Here is a 25,251-nt window from a genome sequence, read left to right on the forward strand (position 1 = left end):
GTATGAAAGTGGGTTGGATTATGATTTAGTCCAATTTAGTTAGGGTCCGGTGGTGTGTAATTTGACTTGCCCATTCCAACTAAAGAGTTCGTTCAAGTGGCTTGAGCAAAGACTTTGGGTCTCTTCGAACCTAGACAAGGGGGAAATACGTTGGGTTTGATGGTGCGTAATTTGACTTACCCGTTCCTCGATTTCGATAGTCGAAGGATAACAAGTTTTGGCTCTTCAAGCCCATATTGCCAACTAGAGTGACTCAAATGCACACCCCCATACTAGGGTGTAAATGGTCTAAGTCTAATTTGGGTATAAGCTACAACTTAACCCATTGTCATTGATTTAATAAATCAAATTAAATTCTGACCAACATGGTTAGGAACCAATATCTAATCCTTCATTATTTAGAGAATCGTATAACTATCAACATGGTTCCCATCTAATAGGTTTGTAAAGTCTATTTGTGCTTATGCAACCAAAAATTTCCTTCATCAATACCATCAAGTCAAAACATGATGTTATATCATTTAAAATCTATGAAATTAATCTTTCAAATGTCCATGAAACACGCAATCCAACCCACCCCAATTGTTATACACAAATATGATGGTTAAAAAAAAATTCCAACCAACATTTTTATTTTCAAATGAAGAAATTTCCAAAAATATTTTTCATAAAATGCATAAACACACTATAATGGTCACATAGCAAGAAAATGTACTAATTATATAAATTTATACCAAAATATTTAGCAAGTAACCGCATATGATTTGTATTTGGGTCAATTACACAAAATAACCACACATGTATATATTGTCCTCGTTTGTAGTTACATACTTTGGTAGTTGTAAAAATTAAATTTTGCTTTAGAATGGCAACACACATTTTAAACTATTGTTAAACTACTTTTCATTCCACACATATCTTAGATAAGACTTAAAGTGTCAATCTCATAAAAATCTCATGAAAAGATAGACACATTATATTGCAAGGCAAACTGGCAAAATACCTACTTCTTTATTTAACCCAAAACTTATACATTTATGTCAATGTTGCTAGGCCAGTAAATATTCATGTCAATGTTGCTAGATAAAATACATTTATTTTATCTGGTTATAACTCTATTTAACCCAAAACTTATAAATATTCATGTCCATGTTGGTTAAGAGTAGCAAATGAAAATTTAAATTTATTCACGACATAACAGCCGAAACAGTCAACAAAGTATTTTGATGGACTTCCGAATATAAGCCCAACCCAGTCTCATAGTCCATCTGACAAACCCTAGCATTTTCGGCGCCACATATATATTTCTCCATCTTCAGCTCTAGGGTTTCGTATCTCTAAATCTCTCTTATTTCTCATACGCAAACAGCAACCATGGCAGAAAGAGGCGGAGAACGTGGTGGATTTGGAGGCGGAGAACGTGGAGGATTTGGACGTGGTTTCGGTGGCCGCGGAGGCCGTGGTGGTGACCGTGGTAGAGGTCGTCGCCGTGGACCTCGCCGCGACACAGAAGAAGAGAAGTGGGTGCCAGTAACCAAGCTGGGGCGTCTTGTGAAGGATGGTAAGATCACCAAGCTTGAAGAAGTCTACCTCCATTCCCTCCCCATCAAGGAGCACCAGATCATTGATCAAATCCTGCCGTCACTTAAAGATGAGGTGATGAAGATCATGCCTGTCCAGAAACAGACCCGTGCTGGACAAAGAACCAGGTTTAAGGCTTTTGTTGTTGTTGGAGATGGAAATGGCCACGTAGGACTCGGAGTCAAGTGCTCAAAGGAAGTGGCTACTGCCATTAGAGGCGCAATCATATTGGCTAAGCTGTCTGTGATTCCAGTGAGGAGGGGATACTGGGGTAATAAGATTGGAAAGCCCCATACAGTGCCATGTAAGGTTACTGGAAAGTGTGGTTCAGTTACTGTTAGGTTGGTTCCTGCTCCTCGTGGTGCTGGTATTGTGGCTGCCAGAGTTCCAAAGAAGGTTCTTCAGATGGCTGGGATCGATGACGTGTTTACGATGTCTCGTGGATCCACAAAAACCCTTGGAAACTTTGTTAAGGTCAATTACTATTCTTTTTGCATATTACTTGAGCTGATTATAATTTGCATGTTCACGTTATCTGCTCTTATTCAGTAGTTACTCATCAATTCTGGTTTATCTATACTACTTTGCATATGAAATTATTGCTTATATTTTTCCAGTTTCAATGTAAGTCGATAGTTTTTTTTTTGCTAGTGTCAAGTATGAAGTAATTAAACATTCAAACTCGCTATACATTTGCCAAAATCACACTCCTAATTCTTATTTGCAGGATGTATTAAATTTTTAATCTTTTAGTCCATGAGTTCTTATATTGAGGGTAATTCTATCAGTTCAGAAAAAGTTTGTGTTTTTTGGCTAGATTTATCTGGGTATTATAATTAAATTAATGTTGAATATATCACAATTGTTTTTTATCTATACATTGTTCTTTTTGCTGCATTTGATATGAACTACGTGAATTAGTTTGAATTTTCACTATTTTGTTGTTGCTTTAGTTGTCTTTTTTTTTTCTACTTTTTGTTCCAAATACTTGCATCTATTATTTATTAAATTGCTCATGTGTTTATGGTGTTGAAACTTTATGCTTTTTATGTTCCTGTACGTGTCATATATGTATTTTAAGGGTTGGAATTTTGTTGATATAAAGGCATTTAAAATCAAGTTTTGATTTTTTTTGCAGGCTACTTTTGACTGTTTGCTGAAAACTTATGGGTTTTTGACTCCTGATTTCTGGAGGGAGACAAGGTTTTCAAGATCACCATTCCAAGAGTACACAGATCTTCTTGCAAAGCCAACCACAAAGGCAATAACTTATGTTGAAGATGTTGCTGAAATTCCTGCTTGACAATCTTTGAGAATTTTGGAGAGTATGTTATGTTTTTATCTAGGATGTTTTGTCACAGATTACCGGTTGAATTTTATGTTATTTCTTTTTGATTTTTGATAATTACTCTGTTCTGTTTTTGGAATACAAGTACAATCTTTGATAATGCCGTATGGATGTTTTCTCATCATGTTTCTTACTTGATATGCACCCTGAAAAAATAGGTTAAAACTAGTAATGAGTAATGGCTCCCTAATGCATGGATGATATTCAAATTTTGTTTTCTCCCATTCACCCTAAAATCTCATATACCTTATAATAAACTTGCCAATTTTACTTCCTCTTCAGATCCTTGTTGCAAATTCTACCCTATTTGACAATTAGAGCCTTAAGAATGTTCATCATCTTATTTGATTCAGATTTTAAAGCCATTGCACAAACTACTACCTTGAATAATTTGTTCTCAAAATGGATTGGTGTTACACAAAGTATTTCGTTTTGGTGGTTGTGTTATTCCTTTAGTATCTTATTCTCAAAAAAATACATTGCAAATGTAAGTATTTTGTTGTTTGCAATATAAAATGTACGTGGATGATTTTTTTTAAATGATTTTTAGTTGGGGGCTGTTTTATAATACCATTTTTAATGGTTAAGAAAATGTAAGACTCTGTAATCCTTCAAAGACTTTTGATTCGTTTAGAGATCGTTTAGATGTTGTATCAAACGTATTGAAGCCTGAGGTTGTATGGTTCTATCAAACATGTCAAATGATGATGTATCAAATGCGTTGAATGCTTGGCTATTTAGAGGTGATCTTTGAATTGTTCCATTTACATGTCATTGGACCACTTAGCATTCAGATGCTTGCATTTTGTGTTATTAAGTTGTTTATGTCATTTATTTATATTAGTATTGTTGTTCACATTAGTTAAAAAAACTGATTATGTTTTTTTTTATTTTTTCATGTATGACACAATATTCTATTTCTAATGGAGGTCTTCTATAGAAAGAACCTCTCTAGTCTCTACCTTTGCGTACATCTAATATTTCTATTGCTTTGCGCCTATTTGTGAATTATTATTATCTTTGAATGATCAAGACATAATTAACCTTACTAAATATGTTTTTTCTTATAGAATCATCTAAACATTGAACATGCCTATACTACGTGTTGTATTTGGTATTTGAGGAAATACAACATCCATCATCATCGCCATAATGTTGTATAGTTTTAAGTATTAGTGTGATGAATGTACAAGTAGTTCTCTTGTACCACCGCTGGAATGGTAACAAAGAAACACGTGCCGATTTGAACCTCCATCTCCCCTTTTTGTTTGAGTTGCTAGATCGAAGGGCTAACCCACCACCAACATCTATTAGAGGCAAACCCTAGCATCACAATCACACGTGTTTTCACCTTATCTAGTTCGTCAGAGAAAGAAAGAAAGTTCGACGAAGGTGAAGATCAACTCATTAGAGGAGGTGGACGACGGTTTTTGTAAATCTGATTGACGGGGCAGGTGGACGACGGTGGATCCTGATAAATATGTATGGAGGTAGGCAGTGGGGGATCTGGACGGAGATGAATGGAAGTGGACGACAGTTGATTTGCACGGGGGTGGACGATGGTAGATCTGGACAGAGGCAAATCCGGTGACATGTGGCTAACGGTGGTGCTCTAGCAGAGAAGAGAAGAAAAAGAGGGAATAAAGAGTTGGATATTTAAAGAGAAAGGGTTGAATGAGATAGGTTATTAGTTATTTTATTTTATTTTTTTAATTTTTAAAAATATTTAAGTAAATAAAAAATATGGAAAAAAATATAGAGTGACAAAATAGTAATTTCAAATGCATTTAAATTTTGGAAGGACCAAATCTATATGATATTTTAAAGACAAAATCTTGTATCATATTTTAAAGACAAAACATCATAAAGGGTCCTTATGGTTTTTTGAAATTTAAGATATAATCTCTAAGTTAAAAAAACCTCATAGATGTCCCTGTTGTTCCAAAACTTTTAACAAATAGTCCATCACCCACCTAAAAGTTATTTTATACCCTTTTAATTTCTTTTTATAATTAATTTTAAATAAACTATTAAATAAAAAAACAAAATAAATAACCTCATTTGGGCGCGCACACACACACACACACACACACACACACACACACACACACACACACACACATATATATATATATATATATATATATATATATCCCTCTCGATGCAATACCTATCACTTTCTACACATGAATTAGTAACCAATATCCTCATTTATTGGAAACAATATTCTACTGAACAGAAAAACCTTATATCACCGCATATAACCCGTTGGAAGAACTTCATTTAAAGACCACCTTCAAGGATTTGTTGAACATTCACGAGAAAAGATGCAATGAAGCCTCATTGGAAAGTTACATATATGATCAAACCTAGACCCTTGAAACTTGATCCCAATACCACTGGTGCTCTCTTCTTAACAAAACCATATGGAAATCGATTTTCCTACTTTGAATCAAAACCATAACCTTTGTTTCACCATTAGAGGAAGTGACTACTGCAACAAGCCATCCTCGTGTTTCTGTTTCATTATCATCGGAGATACAAGGAGTTCCACAGGAAAGAGAGATTGAAAATCAACATGGAATCTCTGGTTTTGATGGGGTTGGTGGAAGGAGACAATGAACAATACTTGTGTTATGAATCAAATCGATTCGAAACTTTTTAGATTATCCTCCAACAACTTCATATACATCTCTTCATCGTCCATTTCGTCATCTTGGGTAATTGAGGTTTGAGTTTGAGTACTTTCATGTGTAGGTTGTGCTAATACACGCTTCTTATTAAAGCCTACTTTTTTCTTATTTAAAATTAATAGAAATACTAAATTAAATATCCTTTCTAATAAATGAAAGTTTTTTTTGTCACTTGTCACATTCTCATTCAATTTGTCAAATGTCATTTTATGGTTATTTTGAAATTTTTTCCACATGTCATTTTATGAGTTTTTCTATTTTATTAAATTATACATAACATTTTAATATAATAATTGCAACAAATATAGTAATAAATGGATATCAATGACATTAATTAAACTTACATTTTAATTTCAAAATTCTTAAAATTAAAGTTCATTAGTTTTTTTTTTTGTTTATTTATTTAACTTATCTGTGTAAATTTAAAAGATAAAAAACATTTCTTATATAATAACTCATAATTTTTTTTTCTTATAAATTCAAAGTTCTTAAATATTTAAACTTTTATATTTAACTTTTTTAAAATTAACTCATATAATACATGAGTTTTACAACTAGACAAAATTAACCTTTCAACTTTTTTAGAGACCATAATCACAAAAAAAAATTTGATTTTAGAGCACAAGTTTAAAATTTTTTGGACCTTGTTGTTAACCATTAGTACCAAATTTGCAATTTTGTCGCTCAAAAATAAACAAATGGAGTAAACATTGATACGACCGAGAGGATGCAGTTGACGTGTCTTTACGTGTTTCTGTGAAAGGGGGCTCCGCCGTCTTCTCTCCCATCTGGACTGTTCGATTCCGCGCAGAGAAGAAGACTTTGAACGCGGAGTCTGAAAGCTTCATCAAATCCTACAAATCAACATACGCATTCATGTACATCCATACTTCCATACTTTTCATTCATCATATATAAGAAAAAAAGCATTTTTTTTTTGCTTAAAGTAATGGGGACGCCGGCAATTCCAAATCTGGGAGAACAGTGCTCTGTTAATGATTGTAAGCTCATAGATTTCCTTCCTTTCACCTGCGATTGCTGCAACAAGGTCCTATTCCAAGCCCTCTTTCTTTTTGCTGTTTTTCCTCATAAATCTTTGCTATAATGTTTGAAATTTTCGTTAAATTCGTGGAGTTTCACTGGTGGATGCTATTATGTTCCTGTGATGCTTGATGCATGGTTAGTTTTTTTGATATAATTGTTGAAATTGATCATTGCGAGCTTAATTAGCACTCTACATGACCTTGATGGCAGATTGTTTAACTTGTTTGTTTCAATTTTAGGGTTTAAATACGTATATGTCTTCTTAGGGTTTTTTTTAGGTTATAGAAAGGGGGAAAGGGTCTATTCATATGTGTACTAAAACCTCATGTCATTGACATGAATCAGGAAACTGATTATCGGCAAGAAGCCATGAAGGCGCCATAGAAAGAATGATACACAAGCTTGCTGCTTGCATGCCATGATTTCTATCCACTTGAAAATAGCAGCATTTTTTTCTTTCTTTTAATCCAAGGCAAATACTACTCAACTCTTGTATTCCATAATTGTTTGTCATAACTTCATCTTCATGAATTAGTATTTGACTATTTGTGAGCACTTTTTACTTCCATGGTGGATAGAACACCCATCATCATCATCATCTTATTTGTGATAAATTTGCAGGTTTTTTGTCTAGAACACCGGAGTTACAGTACACATGAATGCCCAAATGCTAATAAAAACGACATAACAGTTGTCATCTGTCCACTCTGTGCAAAGGGAGTTCATTTAGTCCCAAATCAAGATCCAAACATCACATGGGAATCACACGTGAACACAGATTGTGATCCATCAAATTACAAAAAAGCCACCAAGAAAAAGAAATGTCCAGTTCGTGGCTGTAAAGAAATCCTCACATTCTCAAACACAATCAAATGTCGCGACTGCACCATTGACCACTGCCTAAAACACCGGTTCGGACCCGACCACACTTGCCCTGGCCCTAAAAAACCCGAACCCACTTTCCCATTTTGGGGATACGGGAACCCGGATCGCAAAAAGCAAAACCCACCATCAAAACAGGCGACCCATGGATCCGGATCCGGATCTGGATCGAAATGGGCTAATGGTTTCTTGAAGGCGGCTTCATCTGTTAAGGCTTCTGCTGGAGCTGGAATAGTGAAATGGAGTAATGATATTGGGCAAGTGTTTCAGGGTGGGAAAGATGGAGAGGGTGGTTCCAGTGGTGGTGACAGGGTGGGGCAAATGGAGGTGTGTCCTGTTTGTAATATGAAGTTTTCTAGGGTTGGAGATTTGATAGATCATGTGCAGAAAGTTCATGAGAAGAAAGAGGTGATGAAGGTGACATTAGATGTGTGTCCAAAGTGTAGTAAAGGGTTTCGTGATCCTGTTGCACTTGTGGAGCATGTTGAAAGAGAACATAGAGGTACTTCCAAAGCTTAGAGATCGTTATTTCTTTTATTCCATTGTCAATTTGTTATTTGCAAACCATATTTGTTACTCTTCCTCGTTTTTCCATATCATTATTTTTGTGAAGGAAACCGTGAAGATGAATTGTCTTGTTTTAGATATAGAATCATTTGTGTCTCAACGGCTTGTTCTGGGTTCATTTGATTTTACTACATATTATTAAATATGAAAATTTATCGTACAATATTTTTAAACTTGAATCTTTTGAGTATAAAATATCGTAACATGGTACAAAAAAATCTTACTATTGTATAATTTTGTACATTTCCCTCAAATATTCCAAACCAAACATCATAGCTGTCTTGTAAAATTTCGCCTTTAAGTTGACGGGATCTTTTTCTCACAGTTTCCCGAGGCCTACCCCTACTTTAACAAACATGTCTTAATGTAATGTGAAACATCCAACTATACAAACCCCACCCTTATGGATAATAGAAACCAAATGCTTAAACTTTCATTATTGTGTTCCCCGCTAAAGTTTTAGCAAAGATACTTTGTTTCAACAATGTTGATCCCTTCACTTCTAACCTCTGTCATTCAAGTATCCGACCTATTAATCGACTCGGCTATCAACATGATGTTCTCAGCAAAAAACATACACCAAAGCATTTAATGTCATTGCAATTAAATATATGTATTCATTTTTTATGTCATAAGAAAATAACAATCCAAAGGATTACCTATCTAATTTCTTTCACTTTTGATTTGCATTTTATAATCATGGTTTGATGAAATAATTGTTTTTAATGATGTTACAATTTTTTTTGACACACCGGAAATAAGCTATATGTTTCATTAGATTTTTTTTTTTTTTGAAATGAGAAATCTAATCTATTTTTAAATTACTCCTAACACCATCTATGTCTCATACGAAACTTGATCTCTCAATCTGAAGGAGAGAGAGCAACACCTGTAATTAGACTAGAAGGCCTTTGGTATATGTTTCATTAAGATGAATCATGAAAGTACCATAAGTATATTGATGCCATCATAAACTAGTAAATCCAAGTTGACAGGATCATAGTTAATTAGTCATCTTATATATAATCTTGTCTATTTAAATTCTAACACCAAATCCTAATGAGAATGCCATCATAATAATAAATTACTAAGTTTGTACTAAAAAACACAAATAATGCATGTTTTAAATCAAATAATCATTGTTAAATTGATTAACAAAGATTCTTTTGAATTGTATTTCTACAAATTAAAACATTTTGATCCAAAATAACCAGAAAATGAGAATTAGAATCATTTAGTGCATGCAAAACACTCAAAATTGATTATTGCAAATTGATAGATCATTTTAGATGCACATATAGACACTTCTTATATTTGATGTTAGATTTATATATTTTCTTTGAAAAGATAATATATTAATGTCAAATTTATTTGGGTTCTAGACTTAAACAAAAACAGAAATTTTACTTGCATTACTAAAGTATATCTATCCAAAAGTCGGTAAGTGAGATCTTAGTTTCAAATCGTTATTTTACAACACCAATATTGACCATAAAATCAATTGATATGAACCATGATGTTTAAGTTTTTAGAAACATAATGTACTTTATGATACACACTATACTTTATGAGATCATAAAATTACAATCATCAAGATATTACTTTTGTCGAATAAAAAAATTTAGAAGTTCAAACGATTACCTAAAAGCATTCGTATTGTTCATTGGGGATTAAATCGGGAAAAAAAGTTAAAGAGGGATTAAACATCTAAATGAGTTAAAAGTCCAAAGGCCAAAGATAAAGTATCCCAAAAAGTTCGGATATGTGAAAAACCCGGTGGAGCCAGAAGTGCCCGGTTCTACTGCAAGTCGGAACGGTTCAGCACATCTAACGGCCAAAAGCGAGTATACAAAATACAGTTGAATCTTTCCCTCCCCCAATTTTGATATATGCTACGTTAATCATTAAAATTTATTTACAATATGGTTTGGCGACTGGCTGAGATGTTATACGTTCATATTAATTATGGAAAAATTTGGGTGAAAACTAAAAATCAGAAGAGAGAGAAAGAGAGAGAAAAGAGGAATGGTTTGAGGGGGAGATGCATAAGAGGAAGGGTGGAGCGAAACTGGAAATTTGGTACATTGTTGAGATTCTTTAACGTTGTTAACCAGCCTTCTAGCCTTTCTCCGTATTGGCGTCGACTGAAGGTAACAACAGATCTTTCATGTTACTTTATACGATCCTATCACCTATTTGATTTAATCTCGTTTTCCACGTTCCAATATGTATGCATACCACCCATTCGATGAAATGCCTGACTGAAATTGAACACTTTTTATTGTTCTTGTTTCTGATGTGAATTCGATTTGTTGATTCAGATCTTTGATTTGTATTGTTACAGGCTGGTGGACATCTGAAGAAGTACCCAAGTTTTAGTTTTTATAGCTTTTCTTCCCTTCTCATTTTACGAGAATATCGTGATTTGGAAGGGAAGGAAGCTGATAAAAGCTACAAGAACAAGAATCCTTCCCTTATTGGCATACATTAATTATATAATCTTTGTTATTTTCTAAACATCAAACATGACGGTTGTTTCCGGGGTGATATCAAGGCAAGTTGTGCCAGCATGTGGCCATCTTTGCTGCTTCTGCCCTGGAATCCGTACAAGGTCTAGGCAGCCTTTGAAGAGGTACAAGAAGCTCATTGCTGAGACATTCCCTGTATATCCGGTTAGTCTCCTATAAATTTATCAAAATTTCTATGTGTATGTTATTATATAATCATGCTTATGTAACATGTTTTGTTTTCAATTTAAAAAAAAAAAAGGAGGAAGAACCAAATGATCGTAAGGTTGGGAAACTCTGTGAATATGCTGTGAGGAACCCTTTACGGATCCCAAAGGTACTTTTTTTTTTGATGTAAATGATTCCTTTTATAATGAATGCTAATCATTTAATGTAAGTTGTGGCAAAAGCACAATCCATGTATATATCCATACATGATACATTTCTTTTGGACAATAAAAAGAATAAGGAACATTAACTTGCTTATTGCTTGGCTTTGTATGTATGAAAGATCTGAATGACATTTCATCATATAAGAAGTAGAAGCAATATGTTGTTAATTTCCCATAATGTCCTTTTGTACCTCCAGATCACATATACCCTTGAGCGACGGTTTTACAAGGAAATAAGAAATCAGAACTTTCGAGGTGCAAGAATTGTCATGGCTATATACAGGAAGCTATTGATTTCATGCAAGGATCAAATGTGAGTTGTTCATTTCCTGTGATATTTGATCTTATTCTTCCACCATGTCATGACCACATTTTTTTAAGAAGTTTGGAATTAAACGAATACTTTTGTGTTTCTATGATCAGGCCCCTTTTTGCTAATAGTTTGTTAGCAATCATGCACACTCTGCTGGATGAGACACGACAAGATGACATGCAAATTATCGGATGCCAAACATTGTTTGACTTCGTAAATAGTCAGGTTTGTTTGTTTTGTTTGTTTTCATTTTTTTTTTTATGTTTAGCTTCTGAATCATCAAGTCTTTTTGTGTTTTGCAGAAAGATGGGACTTACATGTTTACCTTAGAAAAATTTATCCCTAAACTCTGTCAATTAGCTCAAGAAGTTGGGGAAGATGAGAGAGTGGTGCCACTACGTTCAGCTGGGTTGCAAGCCCTTTCTTCAATGGTATCTACCCTTTTCTTTATACTTTATACTATACAATAGTAGTATATAATAAGGGTATCAAATCAATTATTTTGTTATCTTTTGTTGATGTGTTGTTTTTAATTATAGGTTTGGTTCATGGGTAGATACTCGTATATGTCACCGGAGTTTGACAATGTAAGCATAATTACCACACCTGGTTTTATTTACATCCTTCCTATACTTTTTCCTATTTGTTTTTTACAAAGTAAATGAGCTTTTAATTAATTAATTAATGATTTGCATTACATAGATCGTTTCGGTAGTTTTGGAAAATTATGGAGCTCCAGGAAAGGACTCTTGGGTACGTGAAATGCTTAAAAATGATCGCAGTGTCACCCCAAAAGACGCTTTGGTGAAGGTTCAATCATGGCGAGCAATCGTTAATGATAAGGGTGAAGTAACTGTGTCAACGTAAGCCCCTTCTCCAAAAACTCAAATTCTCAACTTTCCACCACAATTGTAGTACCTGATTTACATCTCACATGATACTTTTTTAAGAATAACCCTTTTGACAATGAAATAGAGAAATAATTTTAATATAACTTTTGTCATTTTTTTATTTTATACAGAGAAGATGCTAAAAGCGCAAGCTTTTGGTCACGTGTGTGTCTTCATAACATGGGTAAGTTGGCTAAGGAAGCTACAACCATGAGGCGTATTCTGGAATCTTTATTCCGTTGTTTTGATAATGAGAATCATTGGCCTGCTTCAAGTGGGGTCGCATTCCCAGTACTCAATGACATGCAGAACATAATCGATGAATCTGGTATTAATTATTCATGGACTCCTCTATTTAGATCTTTTTTCTTTTTTGTTTGTTTCACTAGCAACAAATATTTTATTTGAAATTTTCAGGAGAAATTACGCATTTTCTGCTTTCGGTATTAGTCAAACATCTTGACCACAAAAATGTCATTAAACGACCAAACATGCAACTTGACATTCTAGAAGTTGCCACGTCACTCTCCCGTGAAACAAAGATAAAAGCATCTGTTGCAATCGTCGGTGCTATAAGTGACATCATTAGACATTTGAAGAAATGCATACATCATTCACTAACCGATGGAAACCTTGGAACTGATGTCATCAACTTTAACAAACAGTTCACAGAAGCCATTGATGAATGCCTTGTTGAGTTATCTTCAAAGGTATCATCATTCTTCATTAATATTCACTTAATATATTGCTAAAACACGAGTCTTTTTATTTTAATGAATCAGGTTGGTGATGCTAGCCCTATTTTTGATATCATGGCTGACATGATGGAAAACATCTCCAGTGTTAAAGTTATAGCACAAACCACAGTTGCTGCTGTTTACCGAACTGCTCAAGTTGTCGCCTCTTTACCAAATATGGCATATAACAACAAGGCAAGGATCAATGATGATAAATTTATATGAATGATATTAAATAAATCATGCTTCAAATTGCTAAAATGAATGATTTATGTTTTTTTTTATATATGCAGGCTTTTCCTGAAGCGTTATTTCATCAGTTACTTCCTGCTATGGTTCATCAAGACAATGAAACTAGAATTGGAGCTCATCGTATCTTCTCTGTGGTTCTTGTTCCATCATCTGTTTGTCCTCATGCAAGTCCATCCATGGATTTGGATGATCCAAAAAGAGCTGAAATTGTTCCAAGGTCGCTTTCCAGAAGTGTTTCTGTGTTTTCTTCTTCAGCTGCCCTCTTTCAGAAAATGCAAAAGGAGAAGCAGCTTGCTTCCAATAAAGGAGATCAAAAAGCCAATAATGTTGGGGTCATGAATAAGATCAAGTCAACTTACAGCCGAAAGTATAGCATGAGAAATTCTTCAGCTGGTGCAGCAGCAGTTGCAAACAATGATATTGTATACTTTCATTCTTTCTTTCACTCACTGTCGTTTTCATTTTTGCATTTTCTGTTAATTTATATATTTCTGTTCAAAAAAATAATACAGGAAGCAGTTACACTTCGGCTCAGTAGTCATCAAATATCCCTACTTCTATCTTCAATCTGGACACAAGCCATCTCCTCTGAAAACACACCTGAAAATTATGAAGCAATTGCTCACACCTACAGCTTGGTGTTGTTATTCTCTAAAGGGAAAGTAAGTAATTAATTAATTAATAATGGTTTCATTAAATATATTTTTCCTTTTTGTAATTTTTTTTTTTTTTTGTTTTTGAAAAACTGTGTAGAATTCCAGCCGTGAGGCTCTAATCAGAAGCTTCCAGCTGGCGTTTTCGTTGCTAAATATGTCTCTTTTGGAAGGAGGTATAGAAGGATCACTGCCAACATCGCGTAGAAGATCTCTTTATACATTGTCAATCTCCATGATAATTATCTCTTCTAAAGCTTTTGGTGTTGTCCCACTTGTCCCACTGGCTAAGGCTGCACTTTCTAATATGGTAAGAATATGTCTCTAAAATGTCATTTTTACCCTTGTGCAGAAAAAGACTTATAACCTTAATGGTGTCATGCAGGTTGATCCGTTCTTGTGTTTGGTTGATGACTGCAAGTTGACCACTAAAGATGGATCAGATCAGAATCAGATTAAGTTTGGTTCTAAAGAGGATAATAAGGCTGCACAGAAATCCCTTTCGGATCTAAAGCTTGCAGACAACATGTCAGCAGAATCACTGGCTGCTGCAGTTGTCAAACACTTGGAAACTGTCGCAGGGGTAAACCTGTCATTTTATTTACTTGTGGATTGCAAGTGTATATATTGTATTGACTCAGTTTATATGTGCAGACTGAAATAACTTCCATTAAGGAAGAGTTGCTCCACAAATTCGTGCCTGATGATGATGTATGTCCTACGGAATATGGGTTGGCAGATATCTTACAAAATAAGGGTCGCTTCAAAGATGATGTAAAATCAAATCCTCTTGCATATTTATAATTTTGCTTTTTTGTTTTTTTTATTTCTTTAAACATACGATTTGTTGATTTCTGTAGGTTTCTCCACTCTTTTCGCTTGATGATGATATCACTAAAGCAGATTCAGAAACGGCTTTTGATATGGATCTCTGGAGTGTCGATCAATTGTTAGACTCAGTAAGTCTTTTTAGTTATTCTAGTTTATAAGAACGATTATGATTATGATTATATGATCATAATTATTTATTTAAATATTGTGTAGGTGATGGAGTCTGCACAACAAGTTGGTAGACTGTCAGTATGCAATGCACCTAATATGTCTTTCTTGGAAATGACAAATCACTGTGAGAAGCAAACAAAAATGTCCACTATGATGAGCATGAACCAGAGGCAAAACAATGGTGACACAAACAATCAATCGGTATATACATATATACATATATGCATGCATACATATATACATATCGGTTTGATATGTGGCTTACATATTTTTTTAATATTTTATTTAGCAAGCTGGCGATGGTTTGAATGAACAGAGTGGAGCTTCTGGTGCAAGTAAATCTGGTAATGAAGGTGTAACAGATGAGATTTCTCCTCTACCAACATCAAGTCCATATGATAACTTCTTAAGAGCATCTCAATATTAAGGATGACATGTTCAGCCATTGAAGGTCCTATCCTACGTATGCAACCCTGAACTAGTGAAAGGAGAACATAAGAAAGGCGTTTTAAAGTTGGCATTAATTAATTATTTATCTTGATGATTTTAGTCTTAAAAGGTATTTCAGCAATGTGAGTTATTCTTTTTCGACACATTTGATGTACATGCCATTTTTGGCCTTTATTCTTAAAGGTGAGAGTAAACCATTGAGACTGTAAGTCTGTAACTAATAAGAACAAAGTCGTGTCTTATCCGTTTTTCGAATAAATGGTTTGCTTATTTAAATTAGCATTCTTATAACAAAGAATACATATATAAGGACCTTATAATAAACTTATAATTGTACAGGCTGGATTGATTTACTCTAATTTGTTTGTTTAACATTGTATTGAGGATAGAGTACTTGCATTTAGTTCATCAAACGCAAATGATATGTTACATTCAATCCACTTTCATAAGTGCTAAACTTTTGTATATTTAGATCATCTCCAATGATTGGAGAGCTTTTTGAAGGGTCAAATATTAATAATTAACTCTAAAAAGAAATGGTTGAAAAAACAACCTCCGTTTATTTCAAAGCAAAGTTTAACCAATCTAAATCGTTGAAAAGTGACTTTAAAAGGGCTAAACTATGCCTATTACTCCAGCTTACTTGATTAAGCCCATGAAAAAAAAAGCTTACAGTACAGTACCCTAATCTAACTAGAAAAGAAGCATCCTTTGAATCAATCTCTAGTTGTTCAAGTATTTGCCATGTTCACGGAAAAACAGGCAAAACCTTAACATCATCCAAGAGAGGGCCACAAAAGTGACCATAGTCATTAAGCTTGGTATGGTAAAAAGCACTAAAGAATGTGAGTCTTGTTCTAGCCGAAATCGCTTGAAACTTAAAGCTAGAGGACTTAAAACCTCCATTTCCCGTAGACTCAAACTTCACCTTTAAAGTTTCATTTGCTGCAAACGCTTCCACCATCATGGATCCATGGCAGCTGTTCTTTGCGTCTCCAATGGTGAATGATAATGTGTAGAATTTCTTAGGAATCGTGCGAATGATTTGTGATATAGCAGTTTCTCTCCCTCCAGTCAACTCAATGGCAGCTTGACCCTCGGGTACTCGAAAGTGTTTTGAGTCTATGTACTTCACTGGTTTTAGTGACTCTACAATCCACCCGGGGAGTGGTGAGATGATGTCATGTATTTTGGGAAGGAGGAGAACTCCTGTTGAGAAGTTCTTGAACACATGAGGTCCGATCTCAAAACCCCCATTTTTCACCAAATATCCTGAAGCATTATTTTCAATCACGTTACCTCACATAACAGTATAACACTAATTAAAAGATCCATAAAAAGATATATAAGAGTTGATCAATTATTATCCGATGTAAGTGGAGATCGAGAGACGATAATAATACCTTTTGTGTATCTTAGAGGACGCATCTCTTTGATTGCAATGGCATCCAAGAGAGGTCCACAGGTAGGGTCCTCTTGAACACCAGTGTTATGAAAACTGATCTTCACACTACCAGAAGTAGCCTTGAAAGCAAAAGCATAAGTATCTCCTCCGTCACTGCTATACAAAGTTTGAATCGGAAGGTCACTTGACTGGCCGGAAGCCGACACCCTTAGCACCTCGTCTTGAGCACAAGTTCTTGTTGCAGAAAATGTGAGCGAATATGTTGATCCAACCTTTAAATCAGCAACTTGCGATATGGAGGCTTCATTCCCAAGCCTTGCTGCATGAGCCCCACGAGGGATCGCGAAGTAGAACCCACCCGGCTGTGGCCCACCGGAGACATACTCCACCACGCCGGAGATTTCCCATTTCGGCAAGGAATACCTTCCTATGAGCACTGTTTTCTGGAGGTCTGATGCTTTTGGTCCTTCTTCAAAGTTCCCATTTGCAAGCAACCCTAAATAAAGACAAATCAAAAGATTAAAAAGAGTTGATATCGATCTTGCAAGAACCCTATATATATAAACCCTAATGGACAGAACACACGTAATAAAGAGGACGTGTAGCTTTACCATCAAGAAATGGAGTATGAGCAGCAGCTTGAGAGTATGACAAGCTTAAGGAGAGAACGGAAAAAAAGATAAGAGACATTAAGAAAGTCATATTTGTTTATGCATAGTATATAGGATAACAATTACAGAACCTATATGTATATACATGTAAGGGAAACATTAAAGATTGGAAACTTAAGGAGGGACACACCATGTTCAATAAGCACAAAGTTAGGAGCAAAATGCGTGGGTTTGGGTGTTGGGTTCAAGAAAACCTGGGTGTGATGTGAGACTGTGAGTGTTATTGGTTACTGTGATTGCTCTCTTTTTCGTTCTTTGAATTTGAAGAACGTTCGATTCTTAACTCCAAATTGCTTCATACAGGTTCCAAATGCTGGTTCCATGTGTCACGTGGTGAAGTCGATCGCTTTAATGAAGTACACTAAATAATACATAAAGGTTTGTGATGTAACCATGAATTATTGAATTCACCTTAATGATATTAATTTGTTTGTCTGAAAATTAACATAACTTCCATTCTACTCTACGAATATCACGTTAATGGTATTAACTTGTTTGTAGAGCATTTAAAATTAAAATTTGATTATAAACTATTAAAAATATTGTAAAAAAAAAGGATTTTTGACAAATATGATATTTAAGTTTATAAAGACTAAATATGATATTTAAAATTTAATTTGGATAAATATTATATTTTGATATTTAAGAAGAATATATACCAAACTTTCACTTCAACAATTATCCACATATATCTCATTTGCGATATATGAGTATATCCATTGGAATGCTTCATATCCTTTTGAATTTTTCAGAAAATTCAGAAACAAATTTTTTTAAAGTGAGTTTAATTTTTTGTAAGACAATATTAAAAACCAATATGGATAGGAAAAAATGAAGCTAATAGAACTATAAATTTTATAAGATAGTATACAAGAGATGAAGGTGTTTAAAAACAATTTCAAATCACGATTTCACAACTTTGGATGCTATTTTTGTAAATCAATCGAGAAGCGAGACCAAACAATAAACTAACTAAAAGAGTGATAAGTCATCTCTAACTAAAAGAGTACTTGTGGGTCGAAGGCACCAATGCCGACTCACTGGATTGTGTTATATGCTAATTGTCTTTGTTATATTTGCATGGAAGATCCCGGGGGTAGCCTGTGACATTTGAATGAAAGACCATAGGGGTAGCCAATGTCAATTGCATGAAAGACCATAGGGGTAGCCCATGACACTTGGTTGTAAGACCCTGAGGGTAACCCATGACATGCCAGGAAAAAGACCATGGGGGCAGCCCATGACAATTTGTATGTATGTTATGTGGTATTTTGGAAAACCTACTAAGCTTTATGCTTACGATTTTATGGTTAAATGTTTCCAGGTACTTGTGGTTTCAAAAGGAAGGATCCGACTGGACCGCACTGCACCCCTGAAGATTTTATTCTGCAATGATTGTTTATGATTTAACTATGATGTTTAAATGATATAGTCACATTTAGTGGTTTTGGAACAACTCATTTGTATGGTTTAAGTGTTTTTGAAATGAAAATTTTACTATGAATTATTGGGACGTTACATTCAATCTATGAACTATGATCAAATGATGTCTAGATCACAAGGTACAAGTCATAAGTGCAATGGTATAACTTGTTTATGAAGTTAGGGTATGAATTACCCTAAATCCAGCATTAGAGGTGAGATTCAACCATATATTAAGAAAATGGCAATCTCCTGATATTTTAGAACACTTAATAAACATTGAAATCCACACCAAACTACATTTGATCTACAAAAAACATATTTGGTCCCATGATGAAACCTTGGATAAAAAATTAGGGCTCATAAGAGAGAATCATTCCCTTCCAATGCTCCAATATGACTAATACTTGACGATGCACTTGCTCTTGAACCTCCAACCCAAAATCTTCCCTTCTTGCTAGAAATCTCCATATGGAGCTTTCCTTAAACTCTCCATATCGTGAATGGTGAAGGATAGGATGGAAAAATGAGTTTGTGACATTTTAAGTTTCATACCTTCAAATTTGATCACCAAGGTTTATAAGGGGTCGTTTGATATAGTGTCTAAATGGTTCCAAATATGGATTGGGTCCAAAAATAGCCATTTGACATGTTTGATATGGATTAGAAAGTGAGGGACTCGGTCCAGCGTGTGGACTCGATCCAACTTTTTCATTAGATTCGGTCCTAGCTTTCTAATTGATGGACCGGGTACAAAAAGAAAGACTTCCCATTTTGCGCTCTTATTTTGGTATGCCTCCACCTAAGAAAATAGAGAAATCGAACACAACTATCACCGTTCCCTTCCTGCCTTCACTTCCAGTCCCGACGAAAATAGAGAAATCGAGCAACCTACTTCCAACGAATCAACAGCTACCTATTTCGTCCTTCATTCCTTCTTGTTCCTGATTTCTGAATTCCTTACGAGATTTTTTGTTCCCGATTTCTCTATTTCCTACGAGATTTTTTGATTTCTCCTTCTTGTTCCTTGTTTCATTCTGAAATTTTGCTAGTATATATGTATGAGGTTTTGTTGAGAAATCGATTGGCTGTTTTGTTGTTTCTATTTCTTATGTTTCTGTTTTGCTATTTCTTCCTTCTTGTTCCTGTTTTGCAGATATATGTATGAGTTTATGTTTTGGCTGTTGTTTTTTTGTTTTTTGTTTTTTTATCATTTATTATTTTTTATGTTTTTGTAGATGCAATGTGTTTTTATGTAATTTTGTTATACAAGAAATTCAAATGGTGTAGACCCGAATTTCTGTTAATATTACCTTGCTTTTGCCATGATTATGTTTTATTTTTGGTTGGTGATGTTGCTGTGAATTATGTTATTGTTGTAAAAATTACATTGCTTGTTATTCTGTTAATATATGCCTTGTTATGTGTATGAATAAAATCACAAGGGTAATATGGTCATTTTTATCATTCACCACAGTAAAAAAAAATCAAACATCATAAAATAAACTCAATCAGAATTTCTAACCTGATCTACTCTAACTCAGTTAGTAACTATCAAATGATCCCTAACTTTGCCCCCCCCCCTCCAACTTACACATAACTTATTGATATTCCACAATTGATCCATCCACACCATATTTTATAACGAGACTAGTCCTTCGTACTTAATCGGTTAAACCACATAGTCAATTTTATCTTTCTTAAATTTGTCAAATTTGACCATTGTCTACTAAATAGTCTTAAATAATATCTTAATTCCACCATAATGCAAATATTATATAATCATATGGTTATATTTTATTATTTTATTATTAATTACTTATTTTATTTTATTTTTAAAAAAATATATTTTCACTAAAATGGCCAAAACTTCTAGGCCTATAATTAGGATATTACAAAAATGCTATGAACCAAATTGCGTTGTTTAGCCTCCACGCTTTTCCACTTCATATTGTTGTTTAGCCTCCAAGCTTTTACACTTCATATTGTAAAGACGATGGAGGTGGCGATGACAAATTTTACCCTTGTGATCAGTGGCAAACCCAAAACAAAATGTTAGGGATAACATATGTAGCTTCAAGGGTAGCTTGACAGGAAAAATACACCATAACGAAAAATTCTCAAAAAAATTCCACTGCGCAAAGTTAGCAGGGGCTACCTCGGGCTCCCACTAAGGTCTGCTACTGCTTGTGATTCCATGTCGTTTAAAATAACCATTAATGAACGCGACCCGTTTCGAATATGGTTCAATTGAGCAACTAAATTCGACTTTTTATTGTCAAAGACATTGCTTCATCTGGTCATCAAGGGTGCTACTTATGCTTTTTCTCAGAGGCGTAAACATTTCATGAGATGTAATCGTATCTTAAGTCAATGTCATTCTTTTTACCAATCTTAAAACATAGATATCGTCCATTATGTATCTGGTACGTTCAAACTAAAAATACCGTGATTATCGATTAAAAATTAAATAAACGTAAAATTGACACTCGGAATAGTCCGAAAGACCATTAAGTCTTTAGCGACTTCCCATAAAACTTGATTTTTGTTTCGTGGGAAAGATGGTTTATTAAATTCTCACTAATAATCTAGTTTGTCGTGAATCTTCGACATAAATAAATAACTTCGTGATCTCTATTTATGCCTTTCAGTTGAATTCTGTAGAAAAAACTAATTTACGAGGAGCGGTCTTTGTCGTTTTTCTTACTGGAAGAAAAAGTGGTTAGGTTATATGGCATAAAGGTATAATCATAATAATCATATAAGATTATATATGTTTATACGTATATGCCTAATCATAAATGATTATACATATATATTTGTTCACAGATTGAGTAATCATAAATGATTATGACAGTTGGTGACAGAAGAGCTGGCGGTGATATAAGTAACAGTGGTGACAGTGGTGGGGTCGACTGGTGTCAGAGGTGATGGTAATGGTGGTGACGGTGGTGGGGATGGTGGCGGAGGAGAAAGGAACGAGTGGCGCTGCATAATCATTTATGATTATACCAGGTCTGCTGCGCTGGTACGCCGGAGGGTTAGAGCGGCAGATGTGAAATACATGGCTGAGATTGAATCTCAAGATCTCTATTTTATTTTTAATCTCAACGGAACCTCTATATATATATATATATATATATATATATATATATATATATATATATATATAATCATTTTCCCTTTTTTAAGTTTGAACCCCAAAAAACCCAGATATGAACATTCACTTCTCTCCTCGATTGATTCTTGTCATGATACAACACTCTAATCGACCCCGTTTTGACCTTCTAAGGAAGGACGGAGTCCATCTTTCTGAACTCACTCAACTACTGCTACATCAGCCCATCTTTCTTAATCCACAATACATGGAAACCCTGTCTTTTCCAATCCAGTTGTGACATTATTATTTTTTATTTAATTTAATTATAAAATATAAAATAAAATAAACATAATATTTTTTTTAAATAAACTTTTGTTTATTTGAAACAAAAAAAATTCTAAAACTATATTAAAAATAACATTTAACTAAAACAAATATTATTTAATGAATTGTAAAACAATCATAAATTATTAAAAATATTTTAAATATGTACACGCTTTATAATATGCTTTGAAAAAATAAGATAGGAATACATAAATATGTTTTGATAATATTTGTAAACTAGAGGGACTAAAATGAATTTACACTTAAAGTATAATCCATACAAATGTGATAACCTAAACCTAAATCTTTCTTTGGCCGCCTACATATATTCTTTCATTAGGTGTATCTAATACGGGTTGATAAAACAAAAATTAAATATAAAAGTTTAAACAAAAATTTATTTAAATTTAAAATTTAAATTTTAAAAATTGAATTTAAAAGAAAACATATTAAATACTTATATAATTACTAATATTATAATGTATTGGTTATTTTCAATTAAGACAATTATTAATTAAGGTTTAAATATGATGTGTTAATTAAGAAAACATAAAAAAATAAGAAAATGACAAATGAAAAAAATATTTAATCAAAAATACCAAAAAATGACATGTGTCCAAATTAATGAGAGATTAATACGTGACAAAATTATTTTCATTTATCATGGAGGATTCTGTCGCCGCCTCCATCAAGACCATCACAATCGGCTACATTCTACACATTGCAAGCTTTGAATTTTTACATGCAGCTCTAATTTGTAACATCCCAAAATTTTCAACAAATTTTAACTTTTCAAAATAACCCATTTACTAAAGAGGTATTTACAAAAAATATTGTTTCTAAAACATTATTTGAAATCATAATCGTTTACAACACAGTTTTCAAAACACTTTCATTATCAGAGTTTCTCAGAAGTCATAAGTCCCAAAAACACGAGGATGTGTAAGGTCCCGCATTCGCCTTGCCACGGTCCACTAAAGTACCTAAAACCATAAATCAAAATTGTAAGCACAAAGCTTAGTGAGTTCCCCCAAAGTACCTACATAAAACAAATAACACATATACAATCACAACATGCAATGGGTCCACATCGAAAAGGTTGGATTACCCATGAGCCCACAATATGAGTCTGGCTTGCCTATCAGACCCACAACTCATATTTGGCTTGCTCTTAAGCCCACAACATAAGTTTGGTTTGCCCCCAGGGCCCATAATTTATGTATGGCTTGCTCCCTCGCCCATAACATACAAATGTTCAGCCCTCAGTACGAGTTTGTCATACCAACCGGTCCTCAGCTCATATCTAGAATGCTACTGAGCCTCAGTATGAGTCTAGGATGCCCTGCTCGACCCTCTTCTCATATTTGGATTGCTCCAGGGTTTGTTGGCTACCGCACGGAGCAGTACAACCTCAATCCAACCCAATGCACCGACATATTACAGATAATAACATATACTGATAATCATAAAAACAATGTCACAGGCAGTCCTACGGATCTACCGGAAAACATATCAAACTAGCATGCATAACTATCCCATACTCAACATATCAACGAATATCAGGTTATCAAACCAACGGGCCGGCCTTGGTGCCTTCGACCTGAAGGTACAGTGAGGAAAACTCACTTCTCGATCTGATCCATAGTTGATGAGGTCCCGACTCCGAATCTTAGCTCCAACCAATACATATCCATCCAAGTGATCAATATCCATCGCAATCACAAATATACCAAAATACCCTTTTAGGACAACTTGGTCAAAGTCAAAAGTCAAAGTCAACTGTCCATGTTGACTCCAACACGTCGTGTTCCTACCGCATCCAAACAGTCAGGAAAACCCCAACCAACACGCCATGTTGACTTTCAAACATGTCGTGTTTTCCAGAGTTCCAGCAACTTAAACCATTAAGCTGCTTCCTTCGATTCCCAAAGCTCCAAAGCTTAGATCTGGACCAAAATGATACTAAGAAGGATAAAGTCTCCAATTTTATCCTTTGAGATTACTCCAAAAGGGTCCAAAACTTATCTACAATGCTTGAAGATGCAAAGACTTAACCAATAAGCACTTAATCCTTAAAGTTGATGCCCAAAACTTTCCAGAAGAGGTTTTAGCACTAAAACCATTCCAAAGGTCGGTGCTTTATAGACATGCATGTCCAATGCATGTATTGAACCCATAATAGGTCAACAATGGGGATTATGAAATAATCTCTATGCATGGCATCAAAACTCAACTTTAAGCCATATCCAACACTCTAAAAGGTCACCTTGACCTGAGGATTCATAAAGTTACAAACTTTATGAGATCTAACCATTCCAACATTCAAGAACAAGAAGCAGAAGGGGCAAAACTTAAGATCTAGCAACATGGAATGATAAAAATCGGATCTTGGACACTTACAAGGGTCCAAAAGAATGCCAAACTGAAAGATGAGGGGCTTGCTTGCTGGATCTTGCTTCCTTCTTCCAACTTCTTCCTTCTTTGGCTCCAAAAACACCACACTAGCTCATGTATGAAAGGGAAAGATGATTAGGGTTTCTTTCAGGGCTTGAGGGATGATGGGGGCTGAGGGTGAACGTAAGCCTCCCCATTTCTTTATATAGGGAGCAAAACCCAAAAGATTAGGGTTTCATTTCCAACGACCAACACGCCGTGTTCCAGGAGACAACACGTCGTGTTGCTCTCAATGAGACTCGCACCTTTTCTTATCTCGACACATTGTGTCCAATCCAAAAAGGTGATTTACACCCAAATTGCTCCTCAAATTCCGGGTGTTACACAATTACAGGCATACATTCGATAGTAGTTCACGGGTTCATCAACCCGTTGCAAACAAATTTTGCTCAAACCCGCTGATCCCACTCACTGACGGTACCAAATCCTGGCAGTACTGCCCTAAACCGATCATCTTCCCATAGACGACACCGTCATCCCTAAGGGAAAGGGAGCCATTTCCTCCCAACCCACTCAACCCACCGCCACATCAGTTTTTCGTTCTTTTGTTGTTCATCTTTTCCA

General features: G+C 34.7%; 4 protein-coding genes across 4 annotated transcripts; 3 read left to right on the top strand and 1 right to left on the bottom strand.

The window, feature by feature from the left end:
* The first annotated feature begins 1,317 nt into the window (after nucleotides 1-1,317).
* LOC145072528 (Ribosomal protein S5 family protein) lies at nucleotides 1,318-3,029 on the top strand. The gene is made up of 2 exons (XM_079018974.1): nucleotides 1,318-2,055; nucleotides 2,720-3,029. The coding sequence occupies exons 1-2, from the start codon at nucleotides 1,375-1,377 to the stop codon at nucleotides 2,882-2,884; spliced, it is 846 nt and encodes a 281-aa protein (XP_078875100.1). The 5' UTR covers nucleotides 1,318-1,374; the 3' UTR covers nucleotides 2,885-3,029.
* A 3,306-nt stretch (nucleotides 3,030-6,335) lies between these two features.
* On the top strand, nucleotides 6,336-8,294 carry LOC145073701 (zinc finger (C2H2 type, AN1-like) family protein). Its single transcript, XM_079020212.1, has 2 exons — nucleotides 6,336-6,670; nucleotides 7,288-8,294. The coding sequence occupies exons 1-2, from the start codon at nucleotides 6,572-6,574 to the stop codon at nucleotides 8,065-8,067; spliced, it is 879 nt and encodes a 292-aa protein (XP_078876338.1). The 5' UTR covers nucleotides 6,336-6,571; the 3' UTR covers nucleotides 8,068-8,294.
* A 1,402-nt stretch (nucleotides 8,295-9,696) lies between these two features.
* LOC145073699 (protein SEMI-ROLLED LEAF 2-like) lies at nucleotides 9,697-15,587 on the top strand. Its single transcript, XM_079020210.1, has 19 exons — nucleotides 9,697-10,265; nucleotides 10,460-10,787; nucleotides 10,885-10,959; nucleotides 11,212-11,327; nucleotides 11,438-11,552; nucleotides 11,630-11,758; nucleotides 11,867-11,914; nucleotides 12,030-12,190; nucleotides 12,349-12,545; nucleotides 12,635-12,927; nucleotides 13,000-13,149; nucleotides 13,248-13,628; nucleotides 13,719-13,868; nucleotides 13,960-14,169; nucleotides 14,245-14,442; nucleotides 14,514-14,633; nucleotides 14,720-14,818; nucleotides 14,904-15,062; nucleotides 15,151-15,587. Exons 2-19 carry the CDS (start codon nucleotides 10,641-10,643, stop codon nucleotides 15,286-15,288), a joined length of 2,886 nt encoding a protein of 961 aa, XP_078876336.1. The 5' UTR covers nucleotides 9,697-10,265; nucleotides 10,460-10,640; the 3' UTR covers nucleotides 15,289-15,587.
* A 174-nt stretch (nucleotides 15,588-15,761) lies between these two features.
* On the bottom strand, nucleotides 15,762-17,606 carry LOC145073700 (protein TEEBE-like). Its single transcript, XM_079020211.1, has 3 exons — nucleotides 17,328-17,606; nucleotides 16,715-17,212; nucleotides 15,762-16,583 (listed from the first exon to the last, which is right to left on the bottom strand). The coding sequence occupies exons 1-3, from the start codon at nucleotides 17,416-17,418 to the stop codon at nucleotides 16,060-16,062; spliced, it is 1,113 nt and encodes a 370-aa protein (XP_078876337.1). The 5' UTR covers nucleotides 17,419-17,606; the 3' UTR covers nucleotides 15,762-16,059.
* Nucleotides 17,607-25,251: the final 7,645 nt, after the last annotated feature.

The sequence above is a fragment of the Lactuca serriola genome, chromosome 9 (genome assembly GCF_051521515.1).
Source record: "Lactuca serriola cultivar US96UC23 chromosome 9, Lser_US96UC23_V15, whole genome shotgun sequence".
NCBI classification, from domain to species: domain Eukaryota; kingdom Viridiplantae; phylum Streptophyta; class Magnoliopsida; order Asterales; family Asteraceae; genus Lactuca; species Lactuca serriola.